The 24,628-nt window shown below is 30.7% G+C and overlaps 2 protein-coding genes across 2 annotated transcripts; one reads left to right on the forward strand and one right to left on the reverse strand.

Annotated features, from left to right (window-relative positions):
* Positions 1-764: 764 nt before the first annotated feature.
* On the forward strand, positions 765-3,709 carry LOC114367279 (tropinone reductase-like 3). Its single transcript, XM_028324439.1, has 6 exons — positions 765-1,118; positions 1,694-1,810; positions 2,542-2,676; positions 2,835-2,960; positions 3,064-3,165; positions 3,304-3,709. Exons 1-6 carry the CDS (start codon positions 981-983, stop codon positions 3,451-3,453), a joined length of 768 nt encoding a protein of 255 aa, XP_028180240.1. The 5' UTR covers positions 765-980; the 3' UTR covers positions 3,454-3,709.
* Positions 3,710-4,325: 616 nt separating this feature from the next.
* On the reverse strand, positions 4,326-8,822 carry LOC114425522 (uncharacterized membrane protein At1g16860-like). The gene is made up of 4 exons (XM_028392468.1): positions 7,838-8,822; positions 6,549-6,704; positions 5,184-5,395; positions 4,326-5,062 (listed from the first exon to the last, which is right to left on the reverse strand). The coding sequence occupies exons 1-4, from the start codon at positions 8,537-8,539 to the stop codon at positions 4,870-4,872; spliced, it is 1,263 nt and encodes a 420-aa protein (XP_028248269.1). The 5' UTR covers positions 8,540-8,822; the 3' UTR covers positions 4,326-4,869.
* Positions 8,823-24,628: the final 15,806 nt, after the last annotated feature.

Consider the following 24,628-nt stretch of genomic DNA (forward strand, 5'->3'; position numbering starts at 1 on the left):
AAGTTTAGACACTAGTTAATTTTCATCAAGAAGCTGTAACTTGTAAGACAACAATTGTAATAAACTTCTATATTTATAAGTCCATAGCCGTACTTTATATACCATTTAGGAAAAAATGTTTTTAACATTCATATTTACTTATTTACACTTTTTCCTTAGTTAATTACAACTTTAATTAATTAAAATATTATTTATCAACTTTTTTTTATATAATTTCTAACTTTTTAACCGTTCTACTTGACTATTTATAAATTTGGAATAATCAAACCCAAAGTCTTTTCTTTTTTTTCCTTCTTTCTTGATCACCCAATTAATTTTATATCCCTTAGTTTTGTAATATAATAATTAAATATAATAGTTATTTATTAGAGATGTTATTAACCTTTTCATGAATCAAATTATGTTATTATAAAGGATCATGTTGAATAAGACAATTAAATTAGTGTAATTTTTTTTACTAGTTAAAAAACTCGTTTGTCTATTTCATAAACAATTTTTTTTTAAGTAATTTCAAATATTTTTTAAAACGCTACTCAAATTAATATTTTTTTAAAAATTAACTTTTAATTTCTAATTTTTTATATTTTTTTTTGTCATTTTTAAAGTTACGTGAAGGATTAATTTTATCAAATATTTCTACTTTAATAAAGAAACTTTTTAGCTACCAGTTAATTTTTTTGGTTAGTTTTGCCTAACATAACCAATAGATGTTTTCATATTTTGAAACTTTATTTCAACACAGTCCGTTGCTTTATGGATGATGGAACTGAAGCACCTTCGTCGTTTAGCAAATGGAACAGTAATGGTTACTGTATATTATGGCCTGTTATTGATGACTGATGAAGAACAAAAAAGAGGGGAGGAGCCGTGGATTGAATGGACATGACCTGTTTCTAAGTTTCCTACAACTATAAAGACATGATAGCTTAGTTCAAATTCACAATTTACAACATTAATCAAGTGTTTTTGTTTCTGTTTTAATGGAGAGAACCAAATATGGCAAGAGATTTCAAGGTAAGGTAGCCATTGTGACAGCTTCCACCCTTGGAATTGGCTTTAGCATAGCCGAGAGGCTTGGTTTGGAGGGTGCATCTGTTGTCATCTCTTCTCGCAAACAGGTTAATTAATGGGTCCCTGTCCTTCAATTTCCCATTTTTCACCCTTTTCTTTTTCTTCAGAAGAATTGTCAAGCTTAAATCAATTAATCAAGGAGAAAAATATGGTATTTTTTTTCCTGTTTTAAGTTGAAGTTTCTTTTTTCTTTTTTTTTTCTTTTTGGTGGTTTGATTTAGTTTGGTGTGTTAGATTCATGTCATGTTGGCACTTGGCTACTCTTACAATATTGGTTTGAGTTTAACTCAATTGCTAGTTAATGAAATGAGTATAGCTCACACTTATATGTATTATTTTAACCATATCACTAGTTCGTGTAAGATCATTGGAATCTCCAATAGCCACCCCTTCGCAAGTCCTGCATAGTTAGTTGGATCAGAAGAGTTAAGTATTTTATTTAATAGCTCCATCTTGTCTTGGAAAAAAAAAGGAGAGGAAAACGGCGATGATTGGTGACAAAAAGAGCATTTTGTTAAAAAGAAAGACTTTTTTTATGATTTTAATTTGTGTTTAGCTTTTGACACTTCTTACAGATATTTGTTCATTACTGGACTTTTTTTAAAAAAAAAAATTACTGCAGAAAAATGTTGATGAGGCTGCTGGTAAACTGAGAGCTAAAGGAATCGAAGTATTGGCGGTTGTTTGCCACGTTTCAAATGCGCAACAAAGGAAGAATTTGATAGACAAAACTTTACAGGTGGGGTTCCAAACTTTGTTTAGATACACAGTTTTTATTGGTTTTGAAATCATCTTGTCCAAGCTCAATAGAAGTCTTCTGTAGATTTCATCCTGCAAGCCAGAGAAGTTCAATCCTTGTTTTTGTTCATTTATCAATTGGCTATGGAAACTCTTCTGTTACTGCTATCTGACCACTGATGATTCATATTTTCTTTTAGTATGTTTGGATAAACTCTTGTTAAAATTAACTTTATAGGAAAGTTAAATGAAAAAACTTTAACAAAAGTTAAAGTACTTGAGTTGATTTTAAATTAGAAGAAAATTTTAATGTATTTTATCTTCTTATTTTCTTTTGTTAAAGTGTTTATAAAGTTTATCCAAACATATCCTAAATCTAATTAGCTCAATTTTTATTTGTTATCTTCATCTGGTGGCTAGATTTGGAATTGAGCTGGGTTTTCTTGGGTCCAGGGTATTGGTTTGTGTTGTGTTCTATTAAAAGTCACTCTTTGCAAATTCTTCAATGTTTTTCTAGTGTTCTAAAGATGTGGTTAACATTCTGGTTTGCTGGTATCACGTGAGATTCTCACAGAATTTTTGTAAAAGTTCTGTATTTCTCACTTATTTTTAGCAAAACAAACAAGTGTGGCCTATCAAAATTTGTAAAATTCTATATCAAGAAAGACAAACACAATTTTTTCTCATGCAAAAATCTGACGTAAAATGACCAATTCCCTGGTTTTGCTACAGAAGTATGGAAAGATAGATGTTGTTGTATCCAATGCTGCCGTTCATCCTTCTGTAGATCCCATTTTGCAAACACAAGAATCGATCCTTGACAAGCTGTGGGAGATAAATGTCAAATCCACTATACTTCTTCTCAAGGTAACTAGCTAACATAGTACTATCATATAGCCGAAGCTAAAAGAAGAAAAGAACAAAATCAATATATGTTTCAGCACATTCTCTTAATGTAACTCCATGTGATCTGCTGAAATTGAAATTGTAGTACGGTATGTTATCCACTTCTTTTGCTTATACAGGATGCAGCTCCTCACTTGAAGAAGGGTTCTTCTGTTGTTCTCATTGCCTCACTTGTTGCTTATAATCCACCACCTACCATGGCTATGTATGGAGTGACCAAAACCGCAGTTCTTGGACTTACCAAAGTAAGTACTTGGCTTGCATTGGTTCCTTGAAAAACTCTAAACTAGTATCTTATAATATATACTTTTTATTATCTGCTTGCTTTTTTAATTCGTTGTGCTGTAGGCTCTGGCTAGTGAAATGGGCCCTAATACTCGGGTGAATTGTGTTGTTCCTGGGATTGTGCCAACTCACTTTGTTGCACTTTATACGTCAAATGATGCTACAGTGAGTATATCTTTTGTCCCAAATAGAGTTTTTGTTTTACCTATGTTGTGTTGCCTTAAGTCTGCTGGTTGTATCAACTTAACTTAACTATCAATATCAATAGTAATTTGAATGAATTTTCATTGTGTGCTTCTGCAGAGGGAGGAACTTGAAAGAAAGGCATTGCTTGGAAGGCTTGGTACAACTGAAGACATGGCTGCTGTGACAGCATTTTTGGCCTCTGATGATGCTTCTTACATAACAGGAGAAAATCTAGTGGTTTCTGGGGGAATGCCTTCCAGGTTGTAGCTTCCTGTTTCTTCTTCTGCTGGTGGTGGAATGGTGGACCTACCCCAAAATGTATTGTTTCTCCATTGAATATATTGCACCCATTGAAAAAAATAAATATGCAGCATCTAGGGTGGACTTTTTTCTTATCAACTAATTGTATTTGAGTTTCACTTTATTGAAAGGAAAATGATAATCAGTACTAATCTATACACGAATCCACACAAGTTTTAAGTGGCGTGAATTTATTGGAGACCGTTTTCATTCTCTTTCCTAACTGAACGATTATGTAATATTTTGATTGGCTATTTTTAGATTCTAATGAATTCCTATTGATAGTTTTCCTACTAAATAGCAACCCTCGTTTATAATGGACTGGTGACTATTAGTATGCATATAGTGACAATTTGCAGAAGAGATGACTCTTGAAAATATAAGTAATTAATTAGTATTTCTCTAAAAAATCATTTAGAAGTCATTCACCACTAGTTAGAAATCCTTGTAAAGAGAAGAGGCACCTCAAGCCAAATAGGAGTCATGTGAACGGATAACATTCCCAAACAGAAAATATACAATACAAAGAAATGTGAGAATGTCTCTCGTGAAATAGTGTTTATCACTCCTCATAATTTTTAAATATGAAACTTATGTTTGTAGGAAGACACACTGTAATTTTTAGGTGATGGAGAAATATTTTGTAAAGTCAGGTAACATTAAATTATATCTCCATTGTTTTCTTTATGTTCTACTTTGTATTGTATTCTTCATGCTGCTTGTCAGCCATTTTTTCTCACAAAAAATTACAATTTCCTTTCCCCACACGTCACCCATCCCTCAACAAGTCGCAAAGCTCGTTCAACCTGAATGTTTGATAAATGATAGCACATACAAAAGAAACAACAATGTAGGACGTTATTTAACTTGATTTTAGCCAACATTTATACAACGGTGTCGGGGGTAACATGGATGGTTTTCGATTTTTACAACTATAACATACGCAAGACACAACATATCAACTTAAGAATACAAGTTAACCCAAACTTGACAAATGATATTTAGCTACAAAGCTACATTCCGGCTAGAATTAACTCAAACATAAGGCAACTACTTTGAACCCCTTCGGGTCCCTCTACCTATGTACATAATAAAAAAAGCAGAAAAAGGACAATGCAACTTCATGGGTGGATTACATTGATATGACTTTCTCAAAGTGCTTGTAGTTGGCCCTTGTGAATCCTTGCGTCATATTAATCAAATCATATTCTGATTATCATGATAATCTTAGTCTTAGTAGTATGCTTAGCATCTTCCAAGCCATTTTACACAAAAACCTGCAAATGGAAAATACTCTTGATTCCATATTGTAGTATTTACCTATCAGTATTGTTGTCATTTCAGAGGCGCGACTCACTGATTTCCAAGCAAAAGAAAACAACTCTAAACAGGAATGACATCAGCATTTTGACTATCGTCACATGTCAAGATTAGGCCTTCAACATAGGTTGGCAAAAGGCAGCGGATCCACTGGCAGCCCGTTGAGACAGGCTCGGATGCAGGAACAATCATGAGCACGTTTTCATGTCGTTGGACAACTCCCATCACACTTACGGTGCTACCTTCTTTGATGTACCTATGAATTTCCCAAATTTACTTTCTAAGTACCAAATCATAGTTGAGAAGGAAATTTTTAAAAGAGAAAGGCAAACAGTTTAGGATGATCAAAGTAAACCACAGAATAATGCAGTCCATACCCTTCCTTGAGGCGCATTATCCTATCATCACTGGAGAGTTTGTGGTCTGCAAGCCAGCCTAAGAAATTTGGAGATAACTCTCTGTTATCCTTTGTTATATCAACTACAGTAGTTGGTTCCACAAAAGGAGCAACCTTGGCACCATAACCTGCTTTCACTAATGCTCTTAATCCGGACTGGAAGTCTGATACATAGAAGTCTGCTATGTATTTCTGTCGATAGAAAATAATGAAAACATAGCCATTATGTAGTGTAACTGAGTAAGAGAGACACACTCACAATATTCAGTCATCAAGAAGCCCAACAAAACCAAAAATATAAACTATAATCCTTGCATTAGAGAGGTCGCCAGTACTGAAGTCCATACAAGACACTGGACTATAAGCTTCAATATCAATAAGTTCACTGATTTTGCCGATAAAAAAAAGGCTGATTTTGATGATACATAAAACTATATAGAATATGGTATTGACTCTAAAACCACCATTACAGTCAGCATGGTTAAGTGAACCAAACATGAAAATGTATATGCATTCACTAAATGAACAGCACTAAGATATTTGTGCAACTAATTTTCTTATGCAGGCTAACAATAATTGTTTTTTGGGTTTATGACTGATTTGTTTGGGTTTTACACACTTTAGAAGGATTGGTGTGGTTGGGCAGCACAAGCATAGGAGTAAAACTTGATCCATCAGAAGCATGGGATGGGAGGACAACTAAGGTTTTGTTTAAACAGGTTAGGTTGCTTTCAAGTGAGCACCCACTGCAATGTTTTTACTAATTCCTATTCAATGGAATCACAATTTCGGTTTCATTTAACTTTGGTATCTTAAGTCCATATATCTAAATAGAAATATCTTCTGTTTGAATCTCGGCACAGGTATAGCATATGTTAGAGATACCAAGAAAGTGGAGACAGTTGAAGTGACAGAAAATATAGTAGCATTGTCAGAATCTAATAATACCATAATAACCCTCAAGCAAATTTATTATTGAGCAAATTACGTTAACATGCAGTTATATTGTTAAATCTACAGATTATATATAACTGGGCACAGGACCATAAGCAAAAGAATGAAAAACAGTAAGCAACCTTGCCAGTAGTACTCCACACCTAATTCTAAGTGGGCATCAAACACTGTCCTAAGCTCTATAAGGTCTCCTTAATTTTAAGTTGCTTAACAATTCCTTCCCTACAAATCAACTTGTTATTCCTCAAGCATTTAGTTATTATGTATTTTAGGTACCCATCAAGTCAATGTAGATCTGTGTGCATAAGTGATTTCTCACTTTTATTAAATTACGCTTGATCCTGAATCAGTAGTATACACAAAGCATCAATGAAGAGTTGAACAAACTAACCTCAGAGTATCTAGAACCCCAAGTGAAGCAACGGTGTTTAGGATTCGCTGATTTTTCACCCAATCCTTTATACTCATATAATTCGGTGGAGACATATACACATCTAGGTACTCTTTGGTAGGATGACTCCAAAGGTATACTGCCACAGGTTACAACCTACAGCAAGAGACAACATGCATAAACATATAGTAGAAGTCATGCCAAATCATTTTCCTTCAGCCTAGGCTAGTAGTAAAATCCGTAATTTTTCACTTACATTACTCTAGATTACATAGAGAAAAAGCAACTCTCTCACATGAGACTGTAAATCGTAAAAGCTTGAAAGCATTAGTGAAGAACAAGATTTTAGGAATAGTAGTAAGCCTAACTGGGACACAAGCATCAAGCTCTGTATAAGACATTATCAGCCATCCACAGAAAACAATCCTACTTGAGTGTATTGAGGTGCAAATGTGAAGAAATGAACAAACAATTAGGAGTATGCGGCTAACCTGTTCAAGGATTATGATTAAAAAAAACTAAGAATATAACAACCTGAAAACTAACAAGTATGATATATCCATAATATCTAGCAGAAGATTTTTTCCAAGCAGGTAGGAAGGGATATAAAGGGAAGTGAAGGCGAAGCAAAAATTACTACTTAAAAATGCAACACAATTATGCGGCAGTAAGAACATCCAAGAAGTTAACATTCAATTACTTATGTCAAGAAATATGATATGATTACATGACAACCATTTCTATAAAAAGGCAAATATTTCCATTCCTTCTTCCTTACTCTACCACAAAAATGCACGTTAAACATCATTATCCATGACACCACCATCTCCGCTGAATTCACACGGACTCAAGCTCATGAACTAAGAAAACGATTTCACAACACGCAAGTTAACTCTCCTCTTTTGAGCCACGTTTTAGACCTTCCAGTTTGTACCGTAAAATCAACAAAGCATATCCATATCAGAATGAAGACTACTAGCTTATAAATAGTTATATTCGAGACTCCAACGACCGCGGCAGAAAATCTTTCAATATATAGGACAACTCCAAAAGAAGCAGTCGCAATCACCACGATCAAACTCACTCGTTACATAAGTATATCAAAACCATACACCAAAACCCCATACCTAACAGCAAATTATTGAAACCAAAATAAATAAACAAAATAACCCACATAAGGGGAAGGATATATCACAAACAAATAATTTCCCATCATAGCATGATCTACAAGACATCATTAAAGAGTGATTATTATTTATTATCATTATCATAATAGTTCAGAAAATTACCCCGGTAACCTTAACGTACTGTCCATCAATGGCGCCTCTAAGTTCAGCATCAGGGTATCTTTTCACAAAGCCTAAAAGCCCTCGTCTCCCCCAAACGCAGTTCCAAGCGATCAAAACGACGACGGGCACAATAACCGCTCCGAGCGCCACCAAGATCATCGCTTTCTTCACCGCCACCATGAGAAACACCCCGACGAGAAGGCTCATTGCCACCACCACCATGAAAACCCACACCACAGCCCTCGAAACCCTAAACCCCACCTTCACCTCCTCGCTCAAACTCGTCACCGCCGAACCATACACCATCTTTCCCCCCGCCGTCGGCGCCGCCGCAGTGGGTTGCTCCAGCTGACCCGACCGCCGGCTCCCGACCGGGCCAGACGTTATTAGGCCCGTGGGCTGCAGCGCTATCGGGCCAGAGCCGGACGACTTTCGCGACATGGGCCCTGACCCACTCAGTCTGCCTCCCGCCGGGCCCGAGTTCGGCCCGGATCTCACCGACCCGGACGACGGCCGCGACGGTTTCGGCTCGACGCCGGGGATTTCCAGCATTTTCCCGAGCTCGCCGGATTTCTTTGGGTCCCCGCCGGTGTACGGAACTGAACGTGACGTCATTGTCGGCGGACGCTCCTTCACTTGTTCGGGTCGACCCGACACGTAGAGGCCGCTGCTGAGCTGGTGCGAAGGGATTCGGGTCCCCATTTGAGAAAAGATAGCAACTTTAGCTTCACAGAGCAAAAGGGTATGTTTCTTCTTCTTCTTCTTCTTCTTGGTGGTGTTATATTAGTGTTGGTGTTTGCTCCAGCACTTTGTGTGAGTGAGTGCAAGTGGATGGGGAACTAAGTTAGAAGTGGTGTGGAGGTAAAGGGTTCAATGGAATTGCAGAAATGGGATTGAGGTTTGTGATAATGACACCTGTGTCCCTGTCTGTCTCTTTGAAAATGCCTGTGCTCAAATAGCTGTGCTAATAATGTTGGGGCTTGGGAGGGTATACCACTTTGTTGCTGGTTTATTTGCAGTTTTGTGTTTTCTGTGTCCCCACACTTGGTGAGAGTTTTACCTTATTACCCTTTTTTTCCTACTTTTTCCTGTTTGCTTTTCCCTTTTTTATAACTTTCTTTTACCCTTTTTGTGCTGATTCCAGCGTAGGCAACCAACGAAGACAAAACTACGGCAGCCCACAAATGTGGTAGTTTTGTACTGATAGTGTTCTCCTCCTGAGTTCACATTCAAGTCATACCCTGTTTTTATGTCTTGACAGTTACACCAGACAATCAATTGAATGGTTTAAATTACGTGTAAACGAGTGCTAGATTTAAAACACTTCTTTTAACAACTGATTCAAAATTATAACAGGAATTTATTAGACAAAATTTGAAACTCACAAAAAAAAATACTTTGTAATTTCAATAAATTTCACCTGGTAAGAAAATACTTGTTCAAAAAATATATATTTTTAATATTTCTCTTATGTATGTTTGATTTCACATTAAATTATTAAAATCATGTTCACAAACTTAGTTGAGGTCATCACAAACCTCAACCCTTTTCTGCAGAATTTAAAGTGTACTGTACAATTTAAACTAAGAAAACTACTTTGACTTTTACAATATACTTTACATTCTTTCTTTTCTTTACTTCTCTAAAATCATGTTTTCTTAGTTTAAATTTTGCTAGCTTATATCAAAATATTGATTTTGAATCTAAATTTAATTGAGTTGAAATAATTTTATTTAGGTTTTATGTTGAATAAAAAATTATTTACTGAAATTTATTATTAACTTGTTTTAATAATAAAAATCTGAATAATATTATTTTATTTTAAATTTAATTTTATTCAAAATCAATTTCACATCATTAATTCAATCGGACACAGTTAGGTGTATCAATGTTCAACTTGGATTTTCTACAGCTCTACGACCCTATAGTCCTTACAGCAACATGTCAACCTTTAGTAGTTCCTCAAATTTAGTTTTTAGAAACTAAAAATGGTTTTGAAAATTCATTTTAGTCCTTCAAAATTTAAAATTTAAGGGACCAAAATGATTTTTTTTTATTTTGGAAAACAAAATTAAATTAAAACATAAATAAGTCTTTATTTTAATATTAAATGACATTGAGTTTTTATAGGCAATATAAAATTGATTTCAATATAATTAAAATGAGTATTTAAATTAATACTGATCATAAATTTATATTATAATTTGTAATTTTTATAAAAAAAAAGTGAGATTTAATTTTTCAAAATATTCTCACAATTTTTAAAATTTTAAAAAGTATATGAATGCATAGAAGAGATAGAAATAAAGAGCAACAACTCGATTGTGGAGGGAGAAAAAGAGGACTTGGGTGCGAAAAGCAGGAAGAGCAAGAATGGTTATGGCAGAGAAAAAGCAGAAGGAGGAAGTTGAAAAATGGAAAAGCAGCAAGAAAAAAATAATTGCATCAACATGAGCAATCTGAATGAAGTCAAAGTGAGAGAAACCACCGCATTGATTTGAACATTAGGAGCCAAAACAACATAGAGAGATTTGATGTATCACTGAATAAAAAAGGTCATAAAAGACGAAGGAAACGATCGAGAAAATTTATACAATTGAGTTGCAATGTTTCATGCAGGCTGCAGCCTGAGACAGCAAGTAGTAATTAATGTCCACATGCTGGATACAACACGAGGTATATATAATAGCTAGTATAATGGTACCATTTTAAGATAAATAATTTTAAATCTTTCTACTAGTACATTCTTTTATTAATCTTTTTGTTTTATTTGTATGATAGATATTAAATATATTCTATATTTTAAGACATTAAATAATATTTTTTTATTTAATATTTTCTTTATAAGATGGTAAAAAGATTTATAAAAGGATATAGTTGGAGAATGTAGTATGACTCTATTAAGAAATATCAGAATTTAGTTATAAGAAATATCAGATACATAAATGCTTTGGGTTTAGAGAGAAAAAGAGTGTAAAAAAGGTGTTGTAAAAATTGTTTTGTCCGTGTTTAAGAAAAAAAAAGGAAATGGGTAAAAAAATATTATATTTTCTTGCATCGTTCCTTATGTGATATAATACAACAAAGGTATCTTTGAATTAACTGAAATATGAGACTTTGTTTTTTCAAACAGTTTTCAAGAATGTATTTTCAACATTAATTTAATTAATAGATTTATAGGATTCTTTTTCCAGATATATACTTGAAATCTCAATTGTCAACTTTGTGACTAATAAGAAGCACATCATTGTACCTACCCACTAATATTGATATTCTCACATATTGATTGATTTAAAAGAATCAACTAATAAGAATCCTAAGTTTTTTAATATTATTATTAGGCAGAAGTTAATTTTTTTCTTTTTAAGATTTTGATGTCATTTTCTCACATATAAAGTAGTAGGACATATGAAAAATGAGTTCTACCGGGGAGACTGGGCTTGTGGGCAAGGGAAGAAGGCCTTATATCATGTTCTCCATGCACAAATGATGGAAGATTGAACGGCAAGATGTAACTTCCATTGGCCCATCACCATATTCATTTGATGGTGTGGGACCAATCACACTTACTCTCTGCCACTACTAGTAGATCTACGATCCCCATCAAGTGCCCCCAAGTGGAAGCTCCTTCAGCTTCTTCTGTGTTATCTACAACAAGCTTCCAATGGAGCATACCCCAACCCTAGTAATGGACCCCCTCTTTCTAAATCAAATGGTCCCCCCTTGTTCTATTAAAAATTCAGATAGATCATTATCATCTAATTAATATTTTTTGTAAATCTGAAGTAATCACTCTCCAGAATGTTGGGGAATAGCTTTTTTTCTTCTTTCTATTTTTAATATCGTGATTCTCCTATAGTTATATTTTTTAAAAATTTGTATATTACTGAATTTTTGTCTTACTCACGTTTGGTGTTTTTATATGTTTTAATATTTTACCTCTTATTATCACTCCTCACTCTCCATAACAATCAACTATGTAGCACTGTTTAACAAGATTTGAGTATCTTTATGGAAGTGATTTATTTCTCACCTTTATCAATTATCCATAAATATAACTTGGAAGAAACAATGCTACAAAATATGTTTGAGATTAAATTTTAAGTAAAAAAAAGTCAATCCTTAAAAAAAATGAGAATGTAATATATTTATCTTAACATTCTCAAGCTTGTAAAACTAATCTCCGAAAAAAATGTTTTTTCAAGATTTATCGCGAGAGAAAAAAATTATTGTGAAGCCTCAAATATTTCTTTTTGTTGTCCAGAATAATCCTATTCTATTCAAATTAAGTTATACTGTTTTCATCGTCAAAAAAAAAATTAAAATTGTTTTCCAATAAAGATAGATGTGGTTTTTCCCTAAAAAAATGTATACATGTGGCTTTACCAAAGCTGTATTATGTAATTAAATTAGATTGTTTTTCAATAAAGATAGATGTGATTTTTCCCTATAAAAAAAGATAGATGTGGTTTTACCAAAACTGTATTATGTAATTAAATTAGATTTATTTTTTGTGACGAAGATATGTGGTTTTACCAAAACAAGATGTGGTTTTACTGAAACTGTATTATATAAAGAGGGATTGCCGCGAAATAAGAAGGATTATTAGTGACAGTTAGCAGTTAGATTCCCGCCATGCTAATGTGAATGTGGAGGTCAATATAGTAAATCCGCATCCTCGTGGAAGTCGGTGCTGGGATAGATGCGGGCCCAAGGTTTTGAAAGGACTAAAATATCCTTTTCTATTGAAGGATGCTGATTCCTATGTTGTTGTAGTTTTCATGTGTGAAAAAGATACCTGCGGGTAAGAAAAGATAAAATTCTACTGTATATTTTCTTACAATTTTTTTAAACAAATATAAAATAAGATGATTGATATGATAGAAACTAGAAAGAGATATAAAATAAATATCATAAAAATATTATATAAATAGTGTAATAAAAAAATTGTGCCAATTTACATCATAATTTTTAAGTCAAAATAAGTATTCAATTTATTTTTGTGCAAAAAAATGAAATTTTTTTTATAAGATAGTAAGAATTATTTTTATAGACAATAAGTATTCTTCAAAATTAAAATACCGTGATATATAGTGTACGCACATTAAACGTAAATGGACATATTATACTATCATTTCATTTTATTTTTTTGTGTATAATGAAATTAATAGAATTCTAACTTAAGATTAGGAAATATAGATAAGATGATCGAGTAAAATGTGTAAGTGTGATAAAAAAAAATTAATATCATATTTAATTTCTATACATAAAAAAATCAATTTAAGATATTGTGAGACTATCTAGATCATCCACATAATTCAGAAAGAAAAAATATCCAAATCATCTGCATTAAACGTAAATACTGTTCTCACTTCAAATAACTTGTGGTAAGTGGTCACTAGTACAAGCTTAGCTTTTATGTAAGATAAAGAAATCAAGCATACTACCAAGTTAGTAAAAACAAGGTTCCCAATTTAATTCAAATAAAAGATTCGGGTTGAATTATGAATTAAGCATGTGCTTTTATTCATGATAGACACATAAATAATTTTGACTTGAATTCAAATTAATGCATTAGGTTAGCTAACAAGTTAGAACATTTGAATGCATTACTACACATTATTACATTTAATAACATATAGCATGTGTCATGCACAGATATTAATATATTTTTTCTATGTTAAATATTTTACTAATAAGTTATTTATTTTTTAAACCAACCAGGAGTGTAAAACTTAAAAATAGGATGTTGAAAAATATTAATAAACCTTATAAAATATCAAATGAGCACCAAAACATATTACCAAAATACTTGAATCCATAGAGTTTAATCAATATATAACAGAGTCTTATAACGGTCACGAACAATTGATTTAATGACATTCTTCAATCAAATTACCTTTTTTCTTATGGGACCTTTATTGATTTGGTGTCTTGGAGACCATAACCACGCTTTAAATTTTAACCTATTAAGGTTCTCATTATCTCCTAATAGACCCATATCAATTTTCTGTTGACAGTCTAATGAGCTCATTGAATTAAATCACTTTATATTGAACTCATCTAAATATAAATAATTAATATAAATGTTATAATATAATATGTAGTCCATATTAATTAATTAAAAATTATAAAAATTTTAACATAAGACTCATGATTCCAATCAGGTTGGCACCCAAGATCCGAATGTTCAACAACAACACACCAAGAAATATTATTGAATAAGTAAAGGCAGTGACTACAAAAAGCATGGAAAGACATAAACTAAACTCATCAGCAAAATTATGTGAACCTAAAGTTGGGAAAGCTTATTAGGTTCCAATTCAGTTCTATTGTAATAAAAGGAGAAAATGTCATCCCAACCGCAAAACCCAATAAAAGAAGAAAGATGAGAGGCAAATGTATTTGTGAAAAAATGATTATATATCGAAAGTATAAAAAGTATATTTTTAATTATATGTATAATAAGTTTATTAATTTTTAAAATAATTATTTTTAAGAAATAATTTAAACAAAAATTTATAATTGAATCATCGTATAAAATAATTTTATATTATAAATACACAAGTATTAAACTTAATATATTTATATAAGATTTGTTTTCTCTGAAAATGTGGCCAATAACAAAATGCATTCTGTTTATTACTACATATAATATTTTAGGTATAGTTTTTAATACATTTATTGTAAAAATTAATAAAATTATTATATATAATAATTTATAATTGAATCACAATATAAAAAAAGTTCTAGAGGACATTCTAACTAAATTATTCTTTTTACATGTTCTACAACTCTAGTTATTTTATTTAGATATTTTAATAGTACTATTTAATACTGTATTCTTTTAGCTAACCCCTATTACTCAGTTATTTAACTATACATGCCTAGCATAAACACAATAATTTGCAATATTTATCTAATGGGTTCAGCACACATGTGTCATTCGCAATACATTATCTCAATTTTGTCTTTTGTTGTCTTTACTCATTGACCGCTTTTTCTATAACATTAATTTCTTTACATCTTTTAAATATAAGATTAAGTGCATGATTAACTCGATTATTTCTATAAAAAAATTTTAAAAATTCTTTAAAAACTAATAAAAATAAGTGATACTTTTTAAAAATTAATTAAGTTAAACAAACATATTTTTTACTTGGAGCCCATGGTCCCCACTCTCACAAATTCTTTTATAGTTCGTTCTGCACACAAAAAAAAAATCTTTTAGTTCGTTTATAGCATATTAACCTCATGCTGCGTTTTTGTTACCCTACTTAAGTTTTTGCCTTATGTTGTGTGTATGGGATGTCGGATTCAAATAAGGAAACACCTTCCACTTAAGCTTGTCACAAGTCATAATTTGGACAGAAATAGAGATGTGTAAAGTTCCCATTTGAAATAGCTTTTGAATATTTTAATTTCCAATCACTTTTCGATCTCCTGCACAATAAGGAAGGTAGGTGATCTTTTGCTTTCTTAAGCTAATCACACGTACCCCGAATCTTTGGCATCACGTATCTATATCCTATATTAAGTTTTATACAATATAGATATGTTCATTTGTTGTAGAAATGGCTTTTATTTCCCTCTCAGAGCTGGGTCTTTATATATTTTGTTATGGGATTGCCATTTTCTGGATCCATGCTTTTGGGATTCTGCTCTTTTTGTATGGTTTGTATGAAACTTTGTAATTCTTCAGCATCTCTGATGCTTATTAATATATTTCTGTATCATTGCCGATAAAAAAAAGTTTTATATAAACTATTCAAAAGGATTTTGAGTATCATTATGAAATGTTCCTGCGTAACATCTTCACGATATATTAGTATACGATGTTGTATATTATAAATAATAAATATACAATATTAGGTTGTTTCTTCTATCTCTTTTTTTTTTTCAATAAGCTGTACGTATTACGCAGTAGTCTATATGAAACAATACTTCACCAAAAGAGCGAGAGAAAAAAATTCTAAATGTTCAAGACGCTTAACAAGAGTAGTGAAGAACGAATAAAAAACCTAACTCACTAGCAAATTCGTGTGGAGATTACTTCATGCATTTTTTTTTTGTCATACTTGTAGATTCAAACTTCTTTTTCAAATGATTGAATTTTAAGATACTTTATGTAAACATCAATATATTTTTTTTGACAGAATGTAAACATCAACAATATATGAACTAAGATGGCCCTATATAGGTCCAGTCTCTGCGTGGCATTATCTTTACTTTACATTGGTTTACTCTGTCATGATAAGCTTTGATCACTAGCCAGTGAGGGTCCCTTATAATTTCCATTTTATAATTTCTCTTTAATGACAAAGATCTTCTTGTTTGCCATGTGTCACTGCCAATCTTGACACAAAAATGCCACAACTCAAAAATAATAATTTCATAAAAAAATGTTGCTAATAATAATTCAACCAACCCTTTTCTACTAGAATAATGCAAACCAACCTAAAATATTATTGTTTGTTAATGAATGATGAGTTATATATAGGTAAATGGTGACTAATTCGTTGTATAACTATGAGAATGTGACACTGTTATGTTACTTGAAGTAAAGAGTGTTTGAAATTTGTTGAGAGCATATTTTTTTTAATAAAGGTTAAGCGGATGAATAAAGGTTATGGATATGAATAATCCTAGGAATAATAATAATTATAAAAAAAAATAATACACCCCTTTACTGAGAGCATATATATTTTTGTTAAGTTCTTATTTTTCAAGTTTTTCACCATGAGAGTCATTATAATGTTTCCAAATCTTCATACCCTTCAGACCCAATGATTTTCATGATCAAAATCATGTTGAAAACCATGAGAAAATGGTAGAAACAAAGTAACTTTATGATGACCAAATCAGTTTTTGGAATTTGTTGCATTTTGATTCTTATTAACCATGGTTTCTTCATCAAACTTGTCAGAATTAAATCTAAAACATTAGAATATGATATCTCAATGGTTTTCCCATTAAAATACTGAAAAATTTAGTTGAAAATCGCATTGTTTAGTGACGGGCTGTGTCTAAACTCATTTTGGAAACCATTTTCATTTCCAGATTTTGATACCACTTTCGGTCCATTTTTTAGGCCTTTTCTCTCTCTTGAAATGAAAATGGCTTAAATTTTATCTTCTATATGTCATCTATTGATCAGAATCAAGAAACTCATAAAATGGCATATAGGTTGCGACTTAGACACTTGCTGAAATAGTCATATTTTTTGGGACACAATTTTAAATCATTTGTTAATCTATTGAAGAGTAGTTGTAATAAGAAACCAGTAAGTGAGCATGCAGTGATCACACAAAAGCAAAAGCAATTAGGATGCCAAACAAAATCAAGCTCAAAGAGGAAAGAGGGAGGGCAACAAATAAATAGAAAGTCCAAAAGATTTCAACACAAGAAAGGAAGAAGTTGCAGTAGCTCTATTATGCATGAAGGCAAACGAAGAAGCCAAATTATGTGATAAAAAATAATGGCAAGGGAAGAGGAGAAAAAATAGGACGAAAGGAATAAAAGGAGACAAATTGAAGTTGCAAGAGGAAAATGGGGAACCAGAAGAAAAAATGAATTTTATTTTTGCAAAAATAAAGTTGCACAAAATTATTTGTACCCAATCTCTCTGTTCTTGTGGAGAATCTGATTTATTGCTTTAGGCATTCTCTCATTCTCATTCTCTTTTTTAAAGAATCTTATCTTAAGTTTGTTTTATTTTCCCACTACAGTTCTTATTACTATTTAGGTTTCTGTTTTTTTGGGCTGTTGTGTTTAACTTTGGGCTTCTGTTGTATTATTAGGAATTTGGCCCATGATACACAGTGTTCCCCAGCACAAAAAAAGACATATGTTATATCCACTCTTCCTTTTTTCTAAGTACACTCGCATTCACCAACTTTAAAGTCAAATGACTTAAGTACCCTTCTTATTTCAAGTTGTCTTGTTTCCCTCATACTGCCGCACACTCCCCTATGTGACAATACACTCCTTCCATGACAATTAAACACTTTTCCTTCTTCTTTTTCTTTAGAATCCTTCCTCTCTTTCACTCTCTTTGATTCAATATCTTGTTCCAATTTTCCATTCTTCCTTACTTGTTTGGTCTCTTTCTAACATTAGGGTTTTTTTCATCCTCCAAACTCTTCAACACAGTACGTGTGCCTTCCTCTTTTTTGATTTATGCATAATTAAAATTGCTTTTGTGATTCACGAATTTTACACATCTATCGTCAAAAGGGCCATATTTTTTTTCATGGTTTTGATTTCGGGGTTACATAACAGAGGACCTTTTATTATGTCATTCTTGTAATCGAAAATTATCTTACCTTTTTGTCGTGTTGGGTTTATGATCCAAGGTAGTGTCTGGATTCATGTTAAGTTGGAGGGTAAAGGGGTGTTTCGAGTTTGATGGCTTCGGGCATTAGAGAAATTTGGAGGGGTGTATTTTGTGTAGAGGATAATTTGACATGGTGGGGTGCAATTGGCCGAGTATAATATGTCGAGTCATTTGTAGTGAACGTGAGAAAATAGGAACATTGATATTGTTAGTGGCGAAAGAGTTGATTTGGTAGGGTGGATTGTTCACACGGGGATTTTCATAGAATATGTCTTTGTCTTTTGTGTTTTGTATTTTGTGTTTTGTTGCCATTTTTTATCAAATATTAAGAAGTGCATTACAGGAAAAATCATAAGACAGCAAGCGCGAATATTCAATTCGTAGGAGGAATTTCAAGTTATTGAAATTTTTGGTTTTATTGATTAGGATTTTTTATATTGATTGTAGTCTTGGACGGGGAGGAAATTTGCCAAAAAAAAAATGTTGCATAGTCATTATGCTTGTAAAATTTAAAGCCAGAAGTCAATTAACCTAACTTTAGAAAATGAGAGAATTTTCTTCAAAAAAAAAGAAAGAAAGAAAATGAGAGAATCTGTTAAATAAAGGTACACGGGGACTAAAGTAAAAAAACTGCTCAAATCTAAGAACTAAACACATTTAAGACTCTCTCTCTAAAAAAACATATTTAAGACATTATTATGCATATTTATGATAATTTCAATTGTATATTTGGTAACACAGTTATTCTCTATTTGTTGTGATTATTTTTAATTGTATATGTCTTTTTTTAAGAGATTGTATATATCTTTTAATATCACTATTCTTGTGTCTATATAATTTTTTAAAATTAAAATCTGATTTTGAAGTTAATGAGTTAATATTGTTAATAAAAATATTTATTCTAAAATTTAAAAGTCATTTGAGTTGCGATAGTGTTGAAAATCAAAAGCTGTTGGAATTAATTTTGTTTATTAAGAAAACTTAGCTAGCTTAATTGTAATATCTTGTTAACCTTGCTGTATTTATCACTGGACATCTAAGCCTTGCAACAAGGTGTCCCAATTTTCATACTAAGCTTTATATCAATAAAAATAAATAAATATAAATTGCTTTATTGAATTATTTTAATTATAATAGTATGTTAAGTTTATAATTTATCAAGGAGCACTTTAGTTGTAATAAGTTAAATTTTCAAATTTTTATATTAATTTGATAGTAAAATTAAATTATAAAAAATGAGTTGCTTAAAAGAAAAAGAGTTAATTTAATTGTCATGTTATTTCTACTATCTTTTAACAAGGGAAATTAAACATCGCCATAGATGTGATGGCTTGATACTTTGACCCTCACAAATTTAATTCAAGCAAAATTTTAAAATAAAGTCATATTATTCTTAATTACAATTAATAATATATTTTCATATAAAATAATAAAATTTTAATTATTCTTGAGAACATGACATAGTTGATTTCTCTCTCCCTCCATTAGACCCATGACTACTCTCATCATTGTCATTTGTAATGACGGAATTATATTTAACATGACTCATATAATCATATCTTAATATTATCATTATTATTGTTATTATCTTTTTGCTTTTACCAAAATTATTATCGTTATTATTATCATCATCATCACTTAGTGTATACTAACTATTAAATAAAATTAAAGTTTAGTGTATTCTTATTCTATTATATGTTTTTATCCTCTTCTTATATCTTAGCTTACATTTTTTTAAACAGCTATCTTATAATATCTTAATCACAAAAAAAACCTTACCTCTTCATTTCTTTTTTGATTTGCTTAAAAGGAATTCATTTTATACATACCATCTGTTAGTACGTATTTGAATGTTAATCAAATTGTCATCTACGTAGGAAACTTTACTCTTTTCATTAATTACGAGCGAAAATCCTGCTCAAGAACAATACATAATCGCCCTAAAGAAATAAAATAAATGCCTACCGAATCTTTTGTCGGATGAAGCAGCTGTTTGTGCCATTATTTTCGGCTGTGAATATTGGCCATGTACTCTTCCAGACCTCTCTAATTTGGTTGCTGCATTTTCGCTAATTTTATAAAATGCAATGCAGTCATTGTAGAAACTAGAAAGTACAAAAAGTTGATAATTCTTTTTAGTGTTTTTAGTATTGTTTTTTCATTAGAAAGAGAATTTTCTTTTAGTAATTTGTGTAAAAAACTATTATTTTATTATTAATTTTAATTGGATTTCAAGATAGTACACCAATTCAAATAAGATTAGACCCGACAATGAGATAAACTAGACATGAATTTGACTCTCTCTTCTTCTTTTTTTTTTTTTTTGTACCCATAAAAGGTGGGACAAGTTTAGAATCGGATTTAAGAGAGTCAAAGATAAAAATTACATAAATGCTATTAAATCTGTTAAAATTCATTTATATATATTTTAACATTTTAAATTAAAATTGCTGTATAAAAACATTTTAAATTAAAATTTATTTGAAATGACGAAACCCTTCAACGTTTGCATTCATACGTTTCCCGTGATTTATTGTACTGCTGTAAATTAAATTCAATTTCATTCTTTATTAAATTGGGAAAAACTCGCTGAAAAATCATATCACATTTTTAAAAAATTTAGTTTACATATATTATTAAATAAATCATATATTAAGTTAATTTTAATTCAAATAATATATAAAAATTAGTAAATAAAAATAATGGAAATTTAAGATATAAAAATAAAACTCTAAATAACTCAAATTAATTTTTATTTTTAGTTAATTGCATAATGTTACTTTTTTGTTTAATTATTTAACTATTAAAATAATTAATGTATATAATACGTTATTGTAATTAATGAAAGAGCTAAATTACAATTCTAGTTCTTTATATATTTTTTTTACTATATTATGTTTGACTTGTTATTTTTTTTAAAAAATCAATTTAATTTTTTTTTGTTTTTAAAGTAAACCAAAATTATCTTTCTAAAATAATAGTCATTTTCAGGATGCGATTTTGAATAAATATATTATTATTTTAAGATGTGACATTTGTCTTATTACATTTTTTTTACATAAATATTATAAAACTCAATTGACTTTTAAATTAAAAATAATGATAATAAAAATCACATAAAATTGAATCCTCTCAAAACATAAAAGATTAAAAAATTTATATAGATTTTTGAAAAATTGAATAGACGGTTCATCTCCAAAAAAAATCTAAATCTATAGAAGGATTACCACTTCAGCGACTGGTAGGCATTATCCTTGAGCAAACTTCTCCACTCTACTCCATAATCACTTTATGATTCATCTAGAACCTTACAGAAGTTGGAGATGAACCGTCCAACCTAGGACCCACCATGCAGTCTGTACTTGAAGCCTAAAATTCAATAGTAACTGAAAAAAAATATAGTATATATAAACTTTTGTCCTCATATAAAGTCCTCTTTAAAACTGTACAATGCACCTTCCATGGTCATGTCATTGGAATTCATTTCAAAGTTGAAACTATTCAACATACAATAACTGAGGTGTCTCCTTTTCTGGTTACATGGAAAAGAAAAGAAACGAAATTAAAAGGGGTAAACACCCCCTAAGGGAGGAACACGGTACCTGAGCAGCTGGTGATGAATTAGACCCAACAGGGGCATCCAGAGATGCAAAGTCTCATCACTAGTAGTGGCCGTGCTTCTCAAAAGACAGTGAAGAAAGGTGGCTTCTCTTAGAACGTGAGAAATATTGGTGGACAGTGAATTCGAGTTAGCGCCATGATGTCTGCAATAACAGCATGTAAATGAAGGTTTGGACACGTTTTGTTGTGGACAACTCTAGAAACTAAAAGCCACGTGACCCTCCATCCAGAGTGAGAACCTCTCTTTAGTAGCTACCATGACGCATACTTGAAAACTACTATTGATTATGTGTGTTTTCACGATTGTTTACTTTTCTTGCTTGATTATTGTTCAGTTTTTTCAATATAATAATATATATATATATATATATATATATATATATATATATATATATATATATATATATATATATATATATATATATGTACGTGAGACTTTATGGGTCTGTTAGAACGTGAATTTGAATTAGTATCTAGTCGACAAGTCAGATATATATGGTAAACTTTATTAATTGTTTGTGAAATAACTTTGTAAGTGACTTTTATGGATTGTTGTGACTTGTACTATGAAAAAAGAAAATAAAAAAAATTCGATCCCTTTCTTTTCCTTGACACCCTTGGAGGGGAAAAAAATTTGCAAAGCATAATCCTCAATTATATTAAACATTTTTTCTCTCCTTTTTCTGTATTTTTTTATGAAGATTTGTCTTCACGACATGTTATTCTGGCTGATACCAATCTTTTTCGGTGTAGTACGTGACTAGTGAGTACACATGTTGTTAATGGTTGTGATATTTGAAATCAAAGAAAGAATATGGAGTAATACATACAAGCTGCACGTGTCCCACTTTAAACACTTATGAACCTTCCTATAATGCACGTAATAGTGCATGACCAGCTCTGAAACATTATTTACGACAAAATAACTCGGAAGATTTCTGAAGTGATCATGAAACAATTAATATATCTCGTGTATGCAAATTATATTAATAAAAGGTGATAAAATTTATTTTCTTGGAAGAAGAGCGTCGGTGGAGAGGAAAGGGAGACAAAATCCATCACCCAAAAAATGGGAAAGAAAAAAAAAACAATGAGAAGAAGTGAAAGGGAAGAAACAAATTGATCAATATTTGAACGTGTGAAAGAGAAAAAAAAAAAACTCAAATTTTTTTTAGTAGTGAAGCATTGATAAGGACAATGTAAAAATCAACAAACTTATCATATTTATTATTGAATAACAATATAAAATTACTTTATACCCATAACTTATTTTTTTATTATAAAATTAAAGAGAAAGAAATATAAAGTAAAGTTATCATTACAACACCATTTATATAGCATTTTATGTATTTATCTCTATCATCGTATTAATTATTGCATTCCCCACTTTCTTTTTATCGTTTCTCTTTTAATTGTAAAATCTGTTTTATAAATTATTTTACAAAAAGAATTGCCAAAAAAATGTTAATATACATGCGTGGAAAGAAAATGAAAAAAATTTGGTTGTACTTGCTACGGAATGTCTTAATTTTTTTTGGCCAGGAGAATAAAAGGATGAAATTACATGTTCCATGTGATAAGCCCACACCACAAAGAACCACGGCATTTTAAGCAGTATACGGATACACCTAACAGATTGCGGGCCATGTTGTGTGACCCATGTAAGGAAATATTGAATGGTTTATATGGTTTGGGACCTCAGTATTACGTCTCGCTCCCTCTTCTTTCTACTTTATTTCCACATTTTCTATTTCTCTCCCAAACCCTTGTTTTTGTTGTTTTTTAAAATATTTTGATTTTATTTTCTACTTTTATAGAATAATATGATATTTTGTCGTAATATCTTTTAACCAATCGTCTTAATTTCTTCCATCAAATGTGACAGAAAATAACCAATGCAAAAATTTCTTGGTTAAGAGACAAAGTAATGATCAAATAGACAAATACAACCCGCTCAAAAGATCTTAGTTAGACTTACGGGCTTACGGCCTAACCATTCTTTAATTGTTTGGTCTTTTTTTTTTTCCCCACCTACCCAAAATAAAAATATCATTTTATCCTTTTTTATTATTATTCTTAGAAACAAAACTTAAGATGATTTATAATAATCGCATATATTATTTAATCAATTGAGTTAAATTCCTTATAATTATTTATCTTAATTTTTACAAAGTATTAAAAGCAAAATAAATGTAAAAATTATTTAAGATTTTATATTTAATGAATAGGAAAGTTAATAAAAAATAATATTTTTAAAATTAAACCCATGATTAAGGCAAACAATAATTCTTCATTCATTGGTTTAATTATGATTAAAGTTGAGTTCTGGTTATGCAACCACGTTTCATACCGAAAGAGAAAAATTTTGTCCGCCTATAATGATCTAAACTCGAATAAAATTGTCTTTAGTGAAACATATAGTCTGGACAAAAAAATATCTCTTATCTTATAAGATAAAAATTCATAATAAAGAATTAAATAATAATAATCTATGCAGATATTATGCATCAACCTTTATTTATTCTAAAACATTTTTTTAAAAAAAAAGTAACAAAAAAAAAGACAAAATGTCTTTTTAAATGACCAATTTAAAATTTTATTTTCTATTGATACTTATTCTTATTGGTTTTGACCAATTTGATTTTGTTCTTGATTAGTTATCTGCTTCACCAATTTTTTGGATTATCTTAAACAGCCACATGATGGATTCTCGGTTCAGTTGAATCAACTAATCTAGTTCAGTTTTAAATTTTTAATAATTATAATATCAGTTAATATTTAAAATTATTTATTACAAAATATCATCTTATTTTCACTTAATGTATTTTCAAAAT

This window comes from Glycine soja, chromosome 9, assembly GCF_004193775.1.
Source record: "Glycine soja cultivar W05 chromosome 9, ASM419377v2, whole genome shotgun sequence".
In the NCBI taxonomy this organism is placed as follows: Eukaryota; Viridiplantae; Streptophyta; class Magnoliopsida; order Fabales; family Fabaceae; genus Glycine; species Glycine soja.